Source organism: Artemia sp. Qi Xiang Cuo, chromosome 11, assembly GCF_049724085.1.
Source record: "Artemia sp. Qi Xiang Cuo chromosome 11, ASM4972408v1, whole genome shotgun sequence".
Lineage (NCBI taxonomy): Eukaryota > Metazoa > Arthropoda > Branchiopoda > Anostraca > Artemiidae > Artemia > Artemia sp. Qi Xiang Cuo.
The window spans coordinates 54,654,088-54,677,797 of NC_142804.1; the positions used below are offsets into that span (position 1 = coordinate 54,654,088).

A 23,710-nucleotide genomic window follows, 5' to 3' on the forward strand; every position below is an offset into this window, starting at 1 on the left:
TGGAAGGGATGCTCGTATAAACTTCAAAGAGGGCTTATTTGACTGGAAATCGAAAGTTCCAGTTCATTTTTTAAAATTCAAAAGATATTGGAGGGCACCTAGCCCTCACCCCCTCCACGCGCTTTTTTCTTCAAAACCATCCGATAAGGACTTTGAGATAACCATTTTTTAAAAATATCTCAAAGACCATAAAACGAAAGTTCAGGGGTGGACACGGCCCCCCAGGGCCCTAGGCCATGCGTTGTAAGTTATATACTGGGAGCATATGGTTCTTATGGAAGGCATGCTCGTAAAAACTTCATAAAGGGTTCATTTGATTGGAAATTGAAAGTTCCAGCTCAGTTTTTGACAGTCAAAAGAGATTGGAGGGCAAGTAGGCCCACCCTCCACGCCCCTTTTCCCCTCAATGCATCATATAAAGATTTTGAAGTTGCCGTTAAGTTAAAAATTGTTCAAAGTCAGATAACAAAACCTCAGGTGTCAACAGAACCCCCACGGGCCTAGGGGCAGGTGCTGTAAGTTATGTCCTGGGGAATACATTGTTTTATGAAAAGGCCAATAATACACATTGCATAAAGAGCTAATTATCTTTAAAACTCAAAGCTCGATTTTACTTTTCCAGAGTCTAAGCAGATCCGAGAGGGACTAGCCTCCCCCCACGCCTTCTTTTTCCAAACCCACGTGATGAAAGTTTTGAGATAGAAATTTTGTTAAAAATAGTTCAAAGGTAGGATAAGAAAAACTCCAGTGTCAACACAACCCCACAGGGCCCGGGGGGTAGGCGATGTAAGTGTTGTCCTGGGGGCGTATATGGTTCTTATGTTAGGGATGCTCGTATAAACTTCAGAGAGGGTTCATTTGATTGGAAATTAAAACTTCTAGTTCACTTCTTAAAAGTCAAAGATATCCGAGGGTAACTAACCCCCACCCCACGCGCCCTTTTTTCCCCAAACCAATCCGATACAAATTTCGAGATAGCCATTTTTTCAAATAGTTCAAAGGTCAGATAACAAAAACTCCAGTGTCGACACAACTCCCCAGGACCCGGGGGGCAGGCATTGTAAGCTATGTCCTGGGGCCGTATATGGTCCTTGTGAAAGGGATGCTCGTATAAAATTCAGAGATAGCTAATTTGAATAGAAATTCAAAGTTCTAGTTCATTTTTTTCAGAGTAAAAAAAAAATCAGAGGGCAACTAACCCCTCCTGTCCTCCACGTCTTTGGGTTTATCTGATGGATAAACCCATCGGATAAAAATTTGAGGTGACCATTTTGCTAAAAATAGTTTAAACATCAGATATTGAAACTCCGGGACCAACAAAACCCACCCGGGCCCAGGGACAGCGTTGTAACTTATACTCTGGGGGTATATGTGGATCTTAAAGAAGGGATGCTCGTATAAACTTCTGAGAGGACTCATTTGATTGAAAATAGAAACTTCTATTTCACTTTTTAATAGTGAAAAGATACCGAAGGGCAATTACCCCCCTCCCTCCCCCCCGTGCCATGCCCTTTGTTCGCAAAACCCTTCCGATAAAAGTTTTCAGATAGCCATTTTGTTAAAAATAGTTCAAACATCAGATAATAAAAGCTCCGAGGTTGGCACAAACACATTTTTCACTATGATATTGTTACTTTGATATCATTTTGATAATTTGATGAACATTTGATGTTTTTAAAAAAGTTTTATTTTGAAATAAGGAATTTTTAAAAACTTGATACTTTTTTCAATCATAACGAACAAAAATTAATTTAAAAAAAAACGTTCCGAAAGCTAAATTTTTAAAAGAAAAGTAGAGGCCATTTTAAACTTAAGATCAGCAGATACAAATACCTGTTAAAATTCAAACTTAAAATGACCAGAAATTACAATTAAAGGAAAAATGAAACCTAAAAAGAAATTAAATAAACAATCATAGCAAAAACATACAACAAGTAATAATATAAATGAATAAATAGATTCTAAAGCGACTAATGCTTAGATTGAATATAAGAATCATGATTAAAACGAAAAGAAATATTTTGCTTTTGAAGTATAAATGAAACTTAAAACGAACAGAAATGAAATAAACAATCAATGCAAACAAACAAACAATAGATATTAATGTAAGTGAATAAATAAATCTTAAAACGAGTGAATCTTAAATTGAATATGCAAATATAGCTTGAAACGGACAAAATTCACTACAACCAAGAGTTTGGGTATCGCCTCCTTCTCTCACTGTAAAAGTCTAAAACCCATTGCGTCATTGGCGCTTTACTGAAAAATATTTGCGTCTTGAACAGCCCTGGAAAGAATAAACAAAATCAAATTGAATATTTGATGTATAATGATATTGAGTGTTGAAAGATCCATCGGTTCGAGAATTTATTTCACTGTAATATTATTTTTTTTTTCAATGCTGTAAGAACTGCAAAAGAAAATATTTGTAATATAATTTGTTTTCATTTAAGCGCCAGTGACGCAGTAGGCTTTTGGTTTTTATTTACAGCTAAGGAAGGGAGCAGCATCCAAACTCAGGTTTGTAGTGAAACTATATGCGTCGTGAACAACTTTAGAAACAACTAATAAATTAATCATAATAATAATCAGTTCACAGTTTTACTATAATTTTTAAATTTATTTTCAATATTATGTTCAAAAAAAATATTTGTAATAAAATTGGTTTTCAGTAAAGCGTAAATGACGCAGTGGGTTTTAGACTTTTACAGTGAGAGAAGGAGGCGATACCCAAACTCTTGTTTGGAGTGATTTTTGTCCGTTTCAAGCTTGATTTGCATATTCAATTTAAGGTTTACTCGTTTTAAGATTTATTTATTCATTCACATTAATATCTATTTTATATTTGTTTGCATTGATTGTTTGTTTAATTTTTGTTGGTTTTAAGTTTCATTTCTACTTCAATAGCAAAATACTTTTTTTTCGTTTTAAGCTTGATTTTCATATTCAATCTAAGCATTACTCACTTTAAAATCTGTTTATTCATTTATATTATTACTTTTTGTATGTTGTTTGCTATGATTGTTTATTTAATTACTGTTCCTTTTGGGTTTCATTTATTCTTTAATAGTAATTTCTGGTCGTTTTGAGTTTGAAATTTAACAGGTATTTGTATCTTCTGAGGTTAAGTTTAAAAGAGCCTTTACTGTTCTTTGAGAAACTTCTTTTTCGGGAAGGTTTTTTAATTAGTTTCCAAGAAATTTTCTTATCTCTAAGATTCTGACCTGAGTATAAGTAGTGTTAGGTTCATTACTCCAACAGATATATAATTTATTCCATCGCTATAGCCTCAATACGTCCAACAATTATATAGTTAGCATACTTACATGATTAGAAAATTAGAGCTCGTGCTAGTTAAGAAAATCAGTGCAATGAAAGTTAAAATACGTGTTTTTATTAACAGGACTTTTCGCAAAAAAGCGGATTGAGAATGGGATATTACTATATTGATGTATTTTAATTGGATTATAATCTATTCTTATAAATAATTATATAATCTTTACCTTTAAAATTTTATTACTAAAATCAACATATAAAATCACTATTTACTATTACTAATGATTAATATCTCATTAAATTTCTTTTGCTTATTTATTTGTATGAACTGGCAATTGCTGTTTTGTGTCCATATTTCAGTTTCTCCCTTTTCTGTTACATATGTCACATTTCAAATTCATTATTCTTCATACCTGAACGTAATAAAAAATATATTAAAGCATCATTAAACATTAAGAAAACATAGAAAATAGATTTAAATGATTGACCAATCGTAATAAAACAATCGTAATAAAAAAATGATTTTGATGAAAGCAACACTTCTTCACTTCTTATTTTAAAACAAAATTAAACATTAATAGAATGCAAGAAAAAAAAGAAAACTTAAACAAATTTTTACAGAACTATAACATTGAAACATGTTTTTTCGGTCAATACTGACCTTTCAATAAATTAACAGGTAATGGAATTAATAGCGCAATGTGAATGTATTTTAGGGGGGGTTGGAGTATATTATCGCATAATCCTAAAGTTCAAATCGTACCTTATTTTTGTATATTTGGAAATGTGTTTAGAGGATTAAGATAAACGAGTTAGCTTAAATGATTTTACATATGATTATTCCAAAAGTTCAAATCGTCCTATATTTTTTTTGAATTCGTTTAGATTTCTTATGTTTCCTTATTTGTATGAGCTGGCAATTGCTGGTGTGTGTCCATATTTCGGTTTCTCCTTTTTCTGTTACATATACAACATTTGAAAGTTTATTACCCATCAAACCTGAAAATAAAAAATATATTCAAAAATCATTAAACGTTAATAAAACATAGAGAATAACTTAAATGATGGACCAATCGTAATGATGGACCAATCGATGGACCAATCGTAATAAAACAATTATTTTATAAAAGCAACATAAAATTGACAAATGTTTTCTCACTCAATATTGACCTTTTAAGAAATTATCAGGTAATAGAATTATTGTGCAATGCGAATGTATTATAAGGGGGGTGATATTATCGCATAATCCTAAATTTGAAATTGTACCCTATTTTTGCCTATTTTTAAAATGTGTTTAGAGGATTTTTAATTTTTCTATTAGTAATGCTTGAACTATTCCCGCAAGTAGCAAAAGAAGATGTGATCTGTTCAAAATTCAAATTTATCAAGTCCAATAAAGGGTAGATGTGACCCTCTTTTGATTTCATTTTTAAAAGTTATGAATCCTAAGTATTATAAATTTAATTATTCTATAAGGCTTAGACAATATTGTTTACTTTTATTATTGTAAACTACGCACAAGTTTCTGAAAGGGTGATTTATATAAATTGCAATAATTTAAAGAAAAAAATATCATACCATGTCTAAAAATCTTTCTCTTACTCGCCATCAAGGTGTCAACAATCTGTTAACTGTTTATATTTTGCTAAAACGCTTCAGTATGTGAAACATTTTTGACAGATGACCTAAATGCCACCTTAATTTTGTTAAGTAGAAAGTGATAGGGAGATTGTGGTAAGTTATTTACCTTAGATATATTAAAATTAACATATAATGGCATCTTGACATAAGTCAAAACAAGTCGAATGCACAAATGGTTTATATACCAAGTTTTAATTTTGGCTTATGTCAGTACAATAAACATTGAATTGTATCAAAATCAGTTTGATCTGTAAAAGTATCAGGAATAGAGACAATGAAATGAGATTTGAATCGATTTGATCCCTAAAAATATCAACAACAGAGTCAATGAAATGAGTATTTGAATGAATTTGACTAGTAAAAGTTACCAACAACTGTAAAAATGAAAGGAGTTTTAACCGGTTGTGATATAACAAAATACCAAGAAAAGTGAAAAAGAAACGGGATTTGAATCGGTTTTATATGTAAAAGTGCCAAGAAACTATTAAAATGAAATGGGATATTAATCCATATAATCTGTAAAAGTACCAAAAGCAATAAAAATAAAACGGCGAGCAAGAAGGATAAAAATTAAAGTGGATCTGAATCAGTTTGATCAGCAAAAGTACCAAGAAGCGTGGACATAATAGAGGGTTTTAAGTGGTTTTATCTGTAAAAGTATCAAGAACAGAGACTATGAAATGGTAAAATTACCAAGTACTTTGAGAATTAAAAGATTTTTAATCGGTTTTGATCTAACAAAGTACCAAGAACAGTGAAAATGAAACGAGATTTGAATCGATTTGACAAGCAAAAGTACAGAGAACCTTGAAAATAAAAGATGGTTTTTAATCGGATTACCTGTAAAAGTATCAAGAACAGAGACAGTGACATGAGATTTGTATCGACTTGACCAGTAAAAGTATCAACAACAGAGACAATGAAATGAGTATTCAAATCAATTTGACCAGTTAAACTACCAAGAACATTGAAAAAGAGAGGAAGGTCGAAGCAGTTTGACCAGTAAAAGTAACAAGAAGAATGAAAAGGAAAGGGACTTGAATCAGTAATAGTACCAAGAACTGGGAAACTGAAAGGGGCTTTTAATCCATTTTATCTTTAATACTACCAAGAACAGTTAAAATGAAATGGGGTTTCAATCGGTTTTATATGTAAAAGTGCCCAGAATCATAACTATGAAAGGAAATTTGAATCTGCAAAAGTACCAGGAACAGTGAAAATGAAACCAAATTTTAATTGGTTTTATCGGTAATAGTACCAAAAACCATGACAATAAAAGAAGTTTTAATCAGTTTCATCAGTAAAAGTATCAAGAAAAGAGAAAATTATATGAGTATTTCAATCAAGTTGATCAATAGAAGTACGAGGAACTGTGAAAATGAAAGGAATTTAAATCGGTTTTGATCTAACAAAGTATCAAAAGCATTCGAAAATGAAACGACATTTGAATCGATTTATTGTGTAGAAGTATCAAAAACAGAGAAAGAGAAAAGAGATTTAAATTGATTTGGCTAACAGGACCAACAATAGAGACAATGAAATGAGTATTTGAGTCGATCATCAAAAGTACCAAGAAGAATGTAAATTAAAGGGTGATCTCGAATCGATTTAACCAGTAAAAGTACCAAGAACCATAAAAATGAAAGGGTCATTTGAATCGGTTTGACCAATAAAAGTACCAAGAACCATGAAAAAGAAAGGGAATTTTATTCGATTTGATCTGCAAAAGTACCAAGAACAGTGAACATGAAACGGGACTTGAATTGGTTATATCGGTAAAAGTACGATAATTCCGAAAATGAATGGGGATTTTTATCGATTCTATCAGCAAAAGTACCATAAACCATGAAAATAAAAGATGTTTTAATTAGTTTAATCTTTAAAAGTTTCAAGAACTGAGACAATAAAATGAGATTTGAATCGATTTGACCACTAAAAGTATCAACAACAGAGACAATGAAATGGGTACTTTAATCAATTTAACCACTAAAAGCACCAAGAACTGGGAAAATGAAGGAGTTTCAATCGGTTTTGATATAACAAAGTACCAGAAACAGTGAAAATGAAACGGGATTTCAATCAGTTTTGTATGTAAAAGTACCGAGAACAATGACAATGAAAGGGGATTTCAATTGATTTGATCTTTGAAAGCACCCAAAAAAGTGAAACTGAAATGGAGCTTGAATTGGTTTTATCGGTAAAAGTACCAAGAACCCTGAAAATGAAAGGAGATACTAATATATTTTATCTATAAAAGTACCAAGAACAATGAAAATGAAACGAGATTTGAAAAAGGTTTGACCAGTAAGAGTTTTAAGAACAAAGACAATGAAATGAGATTCAAATCTATTTGACCACTAAAAGTACCAACAGCAGAGACGATGAAATGAGTATTTGAATCAATTTAATCAGTTCAAGTAAAAGAAAAATGAAAATGAAATGGGACTGAAACAGATTAACTATTAAAAGTAACAATTAGAATGAAAATGAAAGGGTGATTTTAATTGATTTAACCAGTAAAAGTACCAAGAGCCATAAAAATAAGAGGGCGGTTTTAATCAGTTTAGTCTGTAAAAATATCAAGAACAGAGACCATGATATGAGATTTGAATTAATTTGAAAACTAAAAATACCAACAGCAGAGACAATGAAATGAGTATTTGAATCAATTTGATCGGTTGAAGTACCAAGAACAATGAAAACCAAATGGGGTTGAAACTGATTGATTATTAAAAGTAGCAAATAGAATGAAAATGAAAGGGTCATTTGAATTATTTTGACCATTAAAAGTACTAAGATACATGAAAATAAAATGAGTTTATAATCAGTTTGATCCGTAGAAGAATAAAGAACAGAGACAATGAAATGAGAATTTAGTCGATTTAGTCGATTTGACCAACTAAAAGTATCAACAATAGAGACATTGACATGAGTATTTGTGTCAATTTGACTAGTAAAAGTACCAACAACTCTGGAAATTAAATGGATTTTAATATATTTTGATATGTAAAAGTACCAATAACAGTGAAAAATGAAGCTGTATTTGAATCGATTTCATGTAAAAAATTGCCAATAAACATGAAAATGAAAGGGGATTTTAAAAGATTTCCCCTGGAAAAGTGCCAACAGTGAAAATACAACGGGACTTGAATAGGCTTACCAGTAAAAGTATCAAGAACAGAAACAATGAAATGAGATTTGAAACGATTGAAACACTAAAAGTACCAACAACAGTGAAAATGAATTGAGTATTTGAATCAATTTGATCCATTAAAGAAAAAAGTATGTTAACTGATTTTAAGCTAGGTTCGCTTGGGTACAGCGCACTTGATGAACCCAAATCCTTTTTCATTTTTATTCTTCTTGCTCCTTTTACTGATCAAATTGCTTCAACCTCAATTTCAATTTCAGTGTTCTTGGTACTTTAACTGGTCAAATTACATCAAATACTCATTTCATTTTCTCTGTTGTTGGTACTTTACTGATCAAGTTGATTTAAATCTCATTTCATTGTCTCTTTCCTTGATACGTTTACAGATAAAACCGATCAAATCCCATCTTTTATTTTCACGGTTCTTGGTACTTTTACTGATTCAAATTCTTTTTCAACCACCCCCCCCCCCACCCTCCCAACAAATACATTCGCATTTTGCAAATAATTTCATTACCTTATAATTTCTTAAAAGGTCAATATTGACTGAGAAAACATGTGTCAATGTTATATATCTTTAAAAAATCGTTTAAGTTTTTTTCCTTCTTGCGTCCTATTATTGTTTAACGTTGTTTTAATATAAAAAAGTAAATTAATGTTGCTTTTATCAAAATCATTGTTTTATTACGATTTTTTATTATGATTGGTCTATCTTTTAAACCCATTTTCTGTGTTTTTTAAGGTTTAATTATGTTTTAATGTATTTTTTTATGTTAAGGTATGAAGGATAATGAATTCTCAATGTAACAGAAAAAGGAGAAGTCGAAACATGGACACAGCATCAATTGCCAATTTGTACAAATAAATAAACATAAAAAAATTAATGAGATACTAATCATTAGTAACAACAAATTGTGATTTTATATGTTGATTTTAATAATAAAATTTTAAAATCTAAGGATTATATAATTATTTAAAAGAACAGATCATACTCCAATTAAAATAAATCGGAATAGTAATTTCTCATTCTCAATCCGCTTTTAAACGAAAAATCCTATTAATAAAAAACACCTATTTCAATTTTCATTGCACTTGTTTCCTTCACTATCACGAACTCTAATGTTCTGCTCATATAAGTATGCTAAATATCTAATCGTTGGACGTATTGAGGCTATAGCGATGGAATAAATTATGTATCTGTTGGATTAATTAACCCACAACTACTAGTATAGGTGGATCCAAGGGATTAGTAACTCCAATAGTACATCGAATAGGTCTCGGCTCATATTTGTCGGGGGGATATGAGGGGCTAGCAGCTCCAATAAATCTGGATAGGGCTCTGCTAGTAAGTATTTGGGTGATACAAGTGGTTAGGAAATCTAATAATACATCGGGATAGAGCTCTGCTAATACAAATTAAAAGCATACTACTAGTATCATCATAAAAAGCTGATTCTTTAGTCCAGGTCGCTCCTTACTTAGCGTTGGTTACCACAAACAGTTTGACTGTAACTGTACATCTGCTGGTCCTGGCTCCTCTGGAGAAATTTTCCCGACAACACAAAATAAGGCAATGCGAAGCGACTCCTTTTTAGATATTCCAAGTTCTTTTTCAGTATCCCCCTGAGATGGAGATATATTAGCATGCCAAATAAATACCGTATCACAAACCAAACCAAACTGTTGGAATAATTAAAAAAATAAAAGAGAGGACGTGGAAAACCAGAGCTCCTTTTTGATTACACCACTGCTTGTTTCATACAGCTTAGTGTGTTTAATGGCTCCTTCAAACCGCACTGTAGAACCTTTCACGCTAGCATAACTTAATTTCCTATTTTATGTTATGTAATCTTACAGAGAAAATTTCGTGAATATACCATGTAGTAACAAGGCAGTACAGTGCAGATTCAGGCTCTAAATAGAATTTTACGTTACGTAAGTTTCGTAAGCTTCGTTTACGAAGTTTCGTTAATTATTTAAGCCTCGTTAGGGAAAAGTCAACATAGTAGCCATCAATTGGAATTCCTCACGAGAAGTCTACAAATATTAAAATAAATTAATAACTTTTCCTAGAAAATATTTCTGTCTTGATCAGAGCTTGAATATACATCTCCATGCCGCATTTTTTATTTTGAATAGTTTGACTGTGATGATTTTAGATGATAATTCTAATGGTTTCTATAGATTTTTATATTAGCCCATCGTGAAAGGACTTGCTAAATGTGAAGGATACTGCTTAACGTAACCTGACCACTTAGCATGAAAAATTAATTGTACAGTCTGATTGCTACTTAGCTTGACTTAAGAATTACCCAACAAATTAGTCTGATAGGAATTCAAAAGACCAAGCTGTTCTTTTTTATACGAATTTTTCCCCTGAAAAACTCAGACTCTTGAAAATCCGGGAAGAACTAAAATCAATGTATTCATTACCAAGGAATTAAGTTTAACAAGGAAACTAAGAGCAGAAAACAAAATAACATTTTCACTTCAAGAAACATTTATTCTAAGGTTTCCTAGACTTTAACGACCCATCAAAAAAAAAAAAAATAAGTGCTTTTATACTTAATTAGTAAATTGCTCACATTTGACACCCCGTGTCTCTTAAGAGAGTTACAACTGATGTATTTTAGTTGCTGATGTAGTTCTGACGTCATTATTTTAGTTCAATGATTATTTTAATTTTTTAGCTAAAGATTTAAGACGTGTATACCTATTCATATACTCTTTACACTTACTTTTGTTCTGGTTATTTCACTACTTTACCAGATATGTATCCTTAAGAATAGTAAAATTACAAAATATCTGATGCAGATACTTCAAAATGCCAGACACAAAATTCTTTTCTTATATATATCTATTACCTTGATTTTACGTTATATTATTCTTTTTATTTCATAATTATAGTTTTTATACTTTTGTATTTTCTTCCATAGTGATATTTCAAAGTAGAAGTTTTATAGTTTCAATGTAAGATGACAATTTCCTATCATTTGATAGCTGAAATTCTGCATTATCCATCTTCCGAATTGTATTTTTTAAATTTACGTTAGTTTTATTTTTAGATTGGAAATCATGTTAAAAAGTACATCAGAAACATGCTACAATAGGAAAATGTTTCTACTTTTTTTTTTAACAGGTTTAGATCATTCTTGAAAACGATTCGATTGAATATTATAATTCGGATTAAGTGAATGGATAGATTTGAAACTAATGAGTCAACTGATTAAACTATAGTTTTAAGTCTATATAGTTTTAACGTAAGACGACATTTTTGCTATCATTTGATAGCTGAGATTCAGTATTATCCATTTTCAGAATTGCATTTTTTTTTATTTGTGTTAGTTTTATTTTTAGATTGGAAATCACGTTGAAAGTATCAGAAACATGCTAAAATAGGAAAATGTTTCTTTATTTAACAAGTTTAGATCATTCTTAAGAACGATTCAATTAAAAACCATAACTCGGTTTAAGTGAATGGATAGATTTGAAACGAATGAATCAACTGATAAAAGTATAGCTTTAAGTCTAGATACTTTAAAATTTTCAACTTAAGACGACAATTATCCTATCATTTGATACCTGAAACTCAGCATTATCCATCTTCAGAATTGTATTTTTAAACTTGAGGTAGTTTTATTTTTAGATTCGAAATCACGTTGAAAGCACATCAGAAACATGCTACAATGGGAAAATGTTTCTATTTTTTTTAGCAAGTTTAGATCCTTCTTTAAAAAGATGTGATTTAATATCATAATTCGAGCTAAGTGAATGGATAGATTTGAAAGTAATAAATCAAATGATTAAAGTATCTTGTATGTTATAGTGCAGTACAAAACTATAGCAAAATTGTGTGTTTTACAGGAAGCATAAACCTTTAGATGTTTATTTTATCTTATTAAACGAACAATAATAGTATATATGTTTTCTGGAAAGAAACACATTTTTTTTTAAATTAGCCTACTACCATTTTCCGGTGTAAAAAAAAACGATCTAGATAGGTCGTGACTTCGGGGAAATTCGGTTAAGGTCTTAATTTTAGGGGAAAACCTTTTTTGTATGAATAATGTCACAAATACTTGGAATAGCTGTAATAAATTTTGTTGAACATGAGTGTCTTTGCAAAATATTAAAAAAAAACAATTACAATTAGATTTGACAGCGGATAGTTAAGAATGATCTGTCGGTATAAATATGCAAAAACATTTGCCAAATAATTTAAAATCAAATTGAAGCTGTTTTGCGAAGACATTAAAAAAAAGTGTCTTCCTTTTCACCGAGGGAAGATTGGTCCCCTTGCTCTACATATTAGAGATGTATTTAGACATATATTGACATACATATTGATCTACACTTGACATTTATTTTAATTCCAGGTACTTCACAGGCTCACCAGATATATATCCTTACGAACAGCAAATATACAAAATATCTGACGCAAATGACCTTGAAAACTCTTACCTTATTTGCCTTACATGTCAAAACACAAGCGTGAACCTTGCACAAACTTGCTCATACTATCGAGGTTCTATGAGCAAATCTTATAGATACATAATTATCGAGTGCCTTGGACCAACTGTTCCTTATACTTCTGTTTACAGTATAGAACATATGAAAGTTGTTAAAGATTTAAATAAGGAAAGTAATATTAGGATGGAGCTGGTGAATGGATTGGAGTGGAGGGAAAAGAGGTATGCTTTTGATCTAGTGGACGGCTCCCTTGGATATATACAATTGTTCCTTCCGTTGAAGTGGAGTGAGTTTTTGCACGGGCGGCTCCAATTCCCAATGATCATTGAAGTGTAAGTATTTTTTGAAATTATTTTCTTTTGAGCGATTTTCTTTCAGAGGGGGTTTAAAATGAAGAATTATGTTGAATTTTTAGAAATTAAAGTGTAACTAAAGTGTAATTAAAGTGTAAGTAAAGTGTAAAGTATTTTTGGAAATTGAAGTGTAAGTATTTTTGGAAATTATTGACAGATCAGAACGCAATTTATCTGTGAAAAGTGAACACATGGTGATTTTATGAATTTAATAATTTGAACTGATACGGTGGAGCAATTTTTTGTGGGAGGAGGAATTTTTTTTATGTTGAATTTTTGGAAATTTAAGTGTAAGTAAAGTGTAAAGTATTTTTGGAAATTGAAGTGTAAGTATTTTTGGAAATTATTAAAAGATCAGAACGCAATTTATCTGGGAAAAGTGAACATATGTTGAGTTTATGAATTTAATTATTTGAACTGATAAGGTGCAGCATTTTTTTGTGGGAGGGGGTTTAAAATGAATTATTATGTTGAATTTTTGGAAATTAAAGTGTAAGTAAAGTGTAATTAAAGCGTAACTAAAGTGTAAAGTGTTTTCGGAAATTGAAGTGTAAGTATTTTTAGAAATTATTAAAAGATCAGAACGCAATTTATCTGTGAAAAGTGAACATATGTTGAGTTTATGAATTTATCCATTTTGAACTGGTACGGTGGAGCAATTTTCTGTGGGAGGGGGTTTAAAATGAAGTATTATGTTGAAATGTGACAAATCTGAAAAATAGTTGAAGCCTTATTTAATCTTTCACCAAGGGCCAGCGGGTTTAAAGCCAACGCTATTATGAATAAGTTGGTATAGATATGGGGGAAAAGGTGACAAAAGGCACAGAGGAAACTAAAAAAGCGGAGCTTCGCTTACCAAGGCCGCATTATTAGTAGGGAAGGAGGGTTCAGTGGAGAAATAAAAGTAGAATGGGCATTGCACGAGGCGTTTTTCGTAATAAAATCATGTTTGAAAGAATATAAATGGAAGAAGCATATTTCAAAAATATGCAAAAGAGCGATATTGAAACTTGGAAGGGGACTTGAATGATCAAATTAAATCAAAATTAATGCAAATTACCAAATGAAAAGCAAACAAAAAGCTATTTTAATAATCAAGCCAAACTTAAAACGACAAGAAATTGGGACGAATAACAAATGAGATACCGTCCTCTCGAGCTCTGAAAAGGCTAGAACATTATTGCGCAGGTGAAAACGATACAATTTTGATTTTTTGTTTCTCTTCATAACGTGACCTGAGAAAACTCACGGGTCTTCATATCTGCGTTACCTATTTCATAGGGTAGGTTCAAATGCCATGATATTACCTTCCTGTTCTGTACGAATCTATAAACTAATAAGAGATAAATTAAAATGAATAGATAAATGAAACCTAAAACAAACATAAATTAATTTTAATAATCAAGCCAGACCTGATACAAAAAGAATATACGACGACTAACAGATGAGCCACTGCCCTTCTGGAACTCTCAAAAGGCTTAAGAATCATTTTTGCGCCACTGAAAACGATGCATATTTTGTACTGTGAATTTTTCTTCTTTTTTTCCTTATAATCTGCTTTTGAGTTTTGTACAAATATTAAATGATTAAAACGTAAGGCTTTGGACAAAGAACAAATCGAGTGTAAGCCTCAGAAGTAGGAACGAAAGCGTAAGTGAGTCAAAGCGACTGACTTTGGTGACAGAGTTAATGAAGAATCTAGAATAGATCATAAAAAAAATGTTTAACGCAATCCTCCCCTACAAGAGCCTTGGTGGTCGTCAGAGTCCAACCGCTGAACAATCTTTTCGGTCAGAATTAAGTACAAACTATAAAACCACATTTGGCATTTGAAACTATAAGTCTATAGATAAAAATTAAATAGTTAAAATTAAAGCAAGTAATATAACCCATACTTTATATCGGTTGTATCAAAGGCTCGATCATAATTGACAAAAAAAAACCTGACTCAAGGGTTTGATGATTGAGATTTTCTTAATTACCAGCCTAAAGGTTCAAATTTAAGTGAACACATCCTCTCCCCCTTCTAAAACCCTCGCCGTTCAATTCAATTCAATTTAATTCAAACTTTTTATTTCCTCCGAATACGAAGAGTAAAATTAGAAAAGAAATAACCGCTAATCAACAGGCCATAAAATTCTTTTAAAGTATATAACAACAATTACACAAAGGCCTTCAATCAAACTTACCACACACATTAACACTTCATTCAATAAATAATAAATTAACACTTAAAATTAACACTTCATTCAATAATTAAAAAAAAAATAAAAAAAAATTATCATCGTGCAGCGTCGTGCGCAGCTTTATATAAATTATGAGAAAAAAGAGGTAATTTGGATAAAAATTTCTTTTGCTTTTTCTCCAAAACATCAAAGTAGTATCTATATACACAATATCACACCTACATTCACGCCTACAAGAATATGCTCAAAAGTGTAATAGATATGAAGCGTACAAGAAACTGGTTTTTTGTTATTGTTGTCAATTGCACAAGGAGTTGCACTTCAGCTTCACGTGCACATTTTTTTTTAAAGCTGGCACGGTATAAAGTGGCCCAACATGTTTTGGGAGTATGGTCGAAATTATATAACTCAACCGGACTGTTTTTTGAGGCAACATCCGTTTTTAGGAGCCAATCAGAGACATCGATGGTTGATCAATATACGATTGATTGTGTGATTGTGTGATTGATTGGTGATTGGATTTGAATAAAAGGAATGGTTTTTTGGCAATTGGTATTTTTGTCTGATAACAGGGTACCATTCATTGTGATCATAGCTCTAAAAAAAAGAATAGGGTTTAGCATTTGTGAATACTTCGATGTCTTTGGTATAATACACGATTGGTGTTTTGAACAGGGGTGTCAGTTTAAAATAGAGTCTAACGAGGACTTGTTATCATCCCACTAGTAATTTCACATTTCAGGGGGACATAGCCCCCCCCATCAATACAAACCCTACAATAGTAAAAGTATACTCGCTAGAAAACGCAAAGTACGCTCTTTTTTCTATTATGTAAACAAAATCCCTCCTCCGCCATTCCTATGTTTACGAGTATATTTCATTAGATGTAGTTCTTTTCCTTCAAAAATGTCAGTTTCCTCATTCGTTCTATTACAATACCTTTTCTTTATCTGTTTAAATAGAAGCATCTGTGTTACAAGAAAGGGTCCTTTTTGGAAAAACAAGCTTCGCACGCTTGTGTTATCTCAGAGATTAATGTTACATGTGTTTGTGTTAATTCAAGACACTTTGACAAAAAGTTTTTTTTGTTTTTTTTTGTAAAATTAAATGAGAGATATTCAATTTTCACTTGTATACAAGTATTAAGAGGATTTTTTAATAGCATGGAAAAGAACTAATTCTGAATGCCTCGCTATTTAAGTTAAGAGGGTAAATCAAACCAGTAGAGTTTTTTCTATTTTTTATTGTTCAGGGATGCAACAATTGTACTGTTTTTAATAGCATGGAAAGGAACGACTTTTGAGTGCCTCGCTGTTTAAGTTAAGAGGTGAAACCAAGACCAGAGGAATTAATTAGATTTTTCATTGGTCAGAGATGCAACAATGGTACGCTTTTTAAACACCATGGAAAATAACGAAAATTGAAAGCATTACTGTTTATGTTAAGAGTTGATACTAAGACAAGAGAAAATTCTTAAGATTTTTCATTGGTCAAAAATGCAACAAAGGTAGGCCTACACTTTTCAAATATAACTGAAAATAAAGACATCTTAAGAACTCGCCGTATCATTTTCGATGTGAAACAATGAGAAGAGGAATATTTGATATTTTAAATATGTAATAGAAGCAGTAATGGTATACTTTTTTACCAGAATGTAATTGAGCTACAATTGAATACCTTAAGGTTTAGGTTAGAGTTGAAATGAGCACCAGACGAATGTTTTAAATTTTTCATTGGTCAGAGATGAAGCAATGGTACACTTTTTTTTAATAGTATTTAGAATAACGACAATTGAATGCATCACTGTTTAAGTTAGAGGTGAAATCAATACCCGAGGATTTTATGAGATGTTTCATCGGTCAGAGATCCAATAACGGTAATGTCTTTCAATAGTAAGGAAAGGAATGACTAATGAATGCCTCGCTGTTTAAGTTAAGAGGTGAAATCAACAGAGGAATTTTTGAGATTTTCCATTGGTCAGAGATGCAACAATGGTACACTTTTTTAATAGAATGGAAAAGAACGAGTATTGAATGCCTCGCTGTTTAAGTTAAGAGGTGAAATCAAGACCAGAGGAATTTTTGAGATTTTCCATTGGTCAGAGATGCAACAATGGTACATTTTTTTTTAATAGGATGGAAAAGAACGAGTATTGAATGCCTTGCTGTTTAAGTTAAGAGGTGAAATCAAGACCAGAGGAATTTTTGAGATTTTTCATTGGTCAGAGATGCAACAATGGCACATTTTTTTTAATAGCATGGTAAAGAACGACTATTGAATGCCTCGTTGTTTAAGTTAAGAGGTGAAAACAAGACCAGAGGAATTTTTGAGATTTTTCATTGGTCAGAGATGCAACAATGGTAAAATTTTTTGAATAGCATTGAAAAGAAAGACTATTGAATGCCTCGCTGTTTAAGTTAAGAGGTAAAATCAAGACCAGAGGAATTTTTAGATTTTTCATTGGTAAGATATGCAACAATGTTACACTTTTTTTTGAATAGCATTGAAAAGAACGACATTTGAATTCCTCGGTGTTTAAGTTAAGAGGTGAAACAAATACCCGAGGAATTTTTTAGATTTTCCATCGGTCAGAGATGCAATAACAGTATTGTCTTTTAATAGCATGGAAAAGAAAGACTTTTGAATGCCTTGCTGTTTAAGTTAAGAGGTGAAATCAAGACTAGAGGAATTTTTTAGATTTTTCATTGGTCAGAGATGCAACAATGATACACTTTTTTAATAGAATAGAAAAGAACGACTATTGAATGCCTTGCTGTTTAAGTTAAGAGGTTAAACCAAGACCAGAGGAGTTTTTGAGATTTTCCATTGGTCAGAGATGCAACAATGGTACACTTTTTTAATAGAATGGAAAAGAACGACTATTGAATGCCTCGCTGTTTAACTTAAGAGGTGAAATCAAGACTAGAGGAATCTTTTAGATTTTTCATTGGTCAGAGATGCAACAATGGTACAATTTTTTAATAGAATAGAAAAGAAAGACTATTGAATGCCTTGCTGTTTAAGTTAAGTGGTGAAATCAAGAGCAGAGGAGTTTTTTTGATTTTTCATCGGTCAGAGATGCAACAATGGTACTGTTTTTTAATAAAATAGAAAAGAACGACTATTGAATACCTCGTTGTTTATACTAAGAGGTGAAATCAAGACCTTATGACTATTATAGATTTTTCATTAGTCCGAGATGCAACAATGGTACACTTTTCTTAATAAAAAGGAAAAGAAAGACTATTGAATTCCTTGATGTTTAAGTTAATAGGAGAAACCAAACCAGAGAAGTTTTTTGAGATTTTTCATTGGTCAGAGATGCAACAATGGTACACTTTTTAATAGCATGGAAAAGAACGACTTTTGGTTGCCTCGCTGTTTAAGTTAAGAGGTGATATCAAGACCTGAGGAATTTTTGAGATTTTTCATTGGTCAGATATGCAACAAAGATATACTTTTTTAATAGCATGGAAAAGAAAGACTATTGAATGCCTCGCTTTTTAAGTTAAGAGGTGAAACCAAGACCAGAGGAACTTTTGAGATTTTTCATTGGTCAGAGATGTAACAATGGTACACTTTTTCAATAGCATGGAAAAGAACGACTATTGAACACAGAGACAACACACACACAGAGACGACACACACATAGCGACGACACACGCACAGAGACGACACACACACACACAGAGACTACACACACACACACAGATGACAAAAACACAGAGACGAAACACACATAGAGACGACACACGCACAGACAAGATACACACACACAGACGACACATACACAGAGAAGACACAAACAGAACGACGACACACGCACAGAGACGATACACACATACACAGACGACACACAAACAGAGAGAAGACACACGCACGGAGACGACACACACAGACAGAGACGGCACACACACACAGAGATTACACACATACAAAGACGACACACACAGACAGACTACAGATGCAAAGAGACTATACACACACACGCAGACAGACGAGACAAACAAACAGAAACGACACACACACAGAGAAGACACCCACACAGACACGACACACACACAGAGACAAAACAAAAACAGATAGGAAAAACACATAGAGACGACACACATATAGAGAAGACACACGCACAGAGACGATATACACACAGAGACAAAACACACAGAGAGACGACACACACACACAGAAACGATAAACACACATAGAGACGACACACACAAAGAGATGACACACACACAGATACAAAACACACATAGAGACGACACACGCATAGAGACAACACACACAGAGAGACGACACCCACACAGAGACGACACACACAACGAGACGACACACACACACAGAGACGACACACACACACAGAGACGACATACTCAAAGTGACGACTTACACATAGAGACAACACACGCAGAGACGAGAAACACACAGAGACGACACACATAGAAACACGACATACACACAGAGAGACGACAAACACACAGAGACAACACACACAAAGAGACGCCACACAAAATCAGATACGAAACACACAAAGAGACGGCATACGCCAAGAAACGACACACATACAGAGCCGACTCACACACAGAGACGACAAACACACAGAGAAGACACACACAAAGAGACGACTCACACACAGAGAGGACAAACACACAGAAACGCACACACACACACACACACAAAGAGACGAAACAGAGACAACACAGACAAACAGACGACACACACACACAGACGACAAGCACAGATAGACAATACAGACACAGAGGCGACACACACATAGAGACTACAAATATGCAGATACTACACGCAAACAGAGACGATACATTCGTAACGAGACGACACACACACACACACAAACACCGCCAACGCAGGGACACAACACGCACAGAAACGACACGCTCACAGATAAGACACACACACACACAAAGACAACAAGCACAGAGACAACACGCACACAGAGAAAACACACACACAGATACGAAACACACATAGATACGAAACACGCATAGAGACAACACACACGTAGAGACGACACCCACACAGAGACGACACATAAACAGAGACGACACACACACACAGAGACGACACACAACCAGAGACGACATACTCAAAGTGACGATTTACACATAGAGACAGAAACACTCACAGAGACGACACACACACAGACACGACACACAAAGAGAGACAACACACACACACAGACACCACACACACACAGAGACAACACAGACACACAGACAACACACACACACACAGATACGACACACACAAAGAGACCACACACGAACAGAGACGACACACACACAGAGACGACACACACACAGAGAGGACAAACACACAGAGACGACACACACAAAGAGACGGCACAAACACAGAAACGACACACATACAGAGCCGACTCACACACAGAGAGGACAAACACACAGAGACGACAGACAAAAAGAGACGACTCACACACAGAGAGGACAAACACACAGAAACGACAAACACACAGAGACGACACACAGACGACACAGACACAGACACGACACACACACACACACAGACGAAACACACACAGAGACGACACATACACAGAGGCAACACACACATAGAGACGACAAACATACAGAGAAGACACAAACACAGAGACGACACACCCACATAGAGACGACACACACACACACAAAGACAACAAACACAGAGACAACACACGCACAGAGACTACACGCACACAGAGACAACACACACACACACAGATACTACACACACACAGAGACGACACACGCACACACACAGAGAAGACACAAGCACAGAGACGACACAAACACACAGAGACGACACACACACAGAGATGAAACACACACACAGAGAGAGACGAGACACACACACACACAGAAACGACAAACACACATAGAGACGACACACACACAAAGAGATGACACACACACACACAGATACGAAACACACATAGAGACGATACACGCACAGAGAGGACACACACAGAAAGACAACACGCACAAATAACGAAACGCACAGAGAGACAATACAGAATCACACACGACACACACACATTGTGATAAAACATACTCTCAGACGACACACAAACATAGCCACCAAACCCGCACGGAGACGAAAACAATACACACAAAGAGACGAGCAACACACACACAGAGAGACGAAACACACACATACAATAATCATTCAAATTTAATACTGAGACATATAGACGACACACGCAAAAAGACAATACAACCCTGGACAATACGAAAATATAGATGCGACAAACACACACAGAGATACGACACACAAACAGAGACAACACACACAAAGAGATTAAACTCACACACAGAGACGGCCAACATAGAAAGACGACGCATGCACATAGACGAAACACACACAGAGTCGACTCACACACAGAGATGACAAACACACAGAGACGACAGACACAAAGAGAAGACTGACACACAGAGAGGACACACACACAGAGCCGACTCACACACACAGACGACAAACACACAGAGACGACAGACACAAAGAGATGACTCACACACAGAGAGGACAAACACACAGAAACGACAAACACACCCAGAGACGACACACACATAGAGACAACACAGACACAGAGACGACACACACACAAAGACGAAACACACACAGAGACGACACATACACAGAGTCGACACACACATAGAGACGACAAACAGAAAGAGACTACACAAAAACAGAGACGACACACCCACATAGAGACGATACACACACAAAAAGACAACAAACACAGAGACAACACACGCACAGAGACGACACGCACACAGAGACAAACACACACACACACAGAGACGACACACACATAGCGACGACACACGCACACACACAGAGAAGACACAAGCACAGAGACGACACACACACACACACAGACGACACACACACAGAGATGAAACACACACAGAGAGAGAGACGAGACACACACACACACAGAAATGACAAACACACATAGAGACGACACACACACAAAGAGATGACACACACACACACAGATACCAAACACACAGAGAGACGATACACGCACAGAGAGCACCCACACACAAAGACAACAAGCACAGAGAACGACATGCACAGAGAGACAACACACACACACAGAGACGACACACACATAGTGACGACACACGCACAGAGACGACACACACACACAGAGAAGACACACGCACAGAGACGACAAACATACACACACACACAGAGAGAGAGACGACACACACAGAGAGATGACACACTCACAGAGAGACTAGACACACACACATAGATCAAAATAGAAAACTTAGACCCGACACACACACAAAGAGATGACACACACACACACAGAGACGACCAATAACTAGTGATTAAACGTGCACAGACATGACACACACACACACAAAGACACCACGAAAATAGACTCCACACACATAAAGACAACACACACACACACAAAGACGACACACACATAGCGACGACACACACACAGAGACGACACACACACAGAGACGACAACACACAGAGAGAAGACAAATGCACAGAGAAGACACACACACACACAGAGACGACACACACACAGAGATGACACAAACACACACACAGAGACAAAACAAACATAGAGACGACACACGCACAGAGACGACGCACACACAGAGACGAAAAACACACACACACACAGAGACAAGACACTCGCACAGAGACGACATACACAAACACACAGAGACAACACACACACAGAGACGACACACACACATAGAGATGACACACGCACAGAGACGACACACACACACAGAGAGAGAGAGAACACACACACAGATATGACACACACACACAGACAGAGAGGAAAAACCCAAAGAGACGACACACGCACGTAGACGAAACACACACACACAAACAACACACAGACACACCCAGACAGACTAGACACACACAAATAAAAGAGACACACACAGAGAGACGACAGACACATGCACAGAGACGAGACACACACACACACACAGATACGACACACACATAGAGACGACACACACACACACAGAGCAGAGACAACACCCACACAGAGAGCACACAAACACACAGAGACGACACACACACACAGAGACGACAAACTCAAAGAGAGGACTTACACATAGAGACGACACATGCACAGAGATGACAAACACACAGAGACGAGACACATAGAGAGAGAGACGACACACACACACAGAGACGAGAAACACACAGAGACCACACACACGCGGAGACGACACACACACACACAGAGACGACAAACTCAAAGTGAGGACTTACACATAGAGACGACACACGCACAGAGATGACAAACACACAGAGAACAGACAAATAGAGAGAGAGACGACACACACACACAGAGACGACAAACGCACAGAGACGACAAACATACAGAGAAGACACAAAAACAGAGACGACACACCCACAGAGATGATACACACATAAAGACGAGACACGCACCGACACGACACACAAACAGAGTGGTGCGCCACTCTAAGTGAACCTAGATCAACCCAACTTTTTGGATATCTCTCTCACTATGACTCTGTTTGTGTGTCGTGTCTGTGCGTGTCTCGTCTCTATGTGTAAGTCATCTCTGTGGGTGTCTCGTCTGTGTTTTTGTGTCTTCTCTGTAT

The 23,710-nt window shown here is 34.7% G+C and overlaps 1 protein-coding gene across 3 annotated transcripts in view; it reads left to right on the forward strand.

The window, feature by feature from the left end:
• LOC148947145 (inactive dipeptidyl peptidase 10-like) overlaps positions 1-23,710 on the forward strand; it is a 225,322-nt gene that overhangs the window by 179,700 nt on the left and 21,912 nt on the right. For all 3 annotated transcript variants that reach the window (XM_089097283.1, XM_089097282.1, XM_089097284.1), the window contains exon 10: positions 12,445-12,870. In XM_089097283.1, coding sequence (XP_088953409.1) covers positions 12,445-12,870 — 426 coding nt within the window. The remainder of the gene's footprint in view (positions 1-12,444; positions 12,871-23,710) is intronic.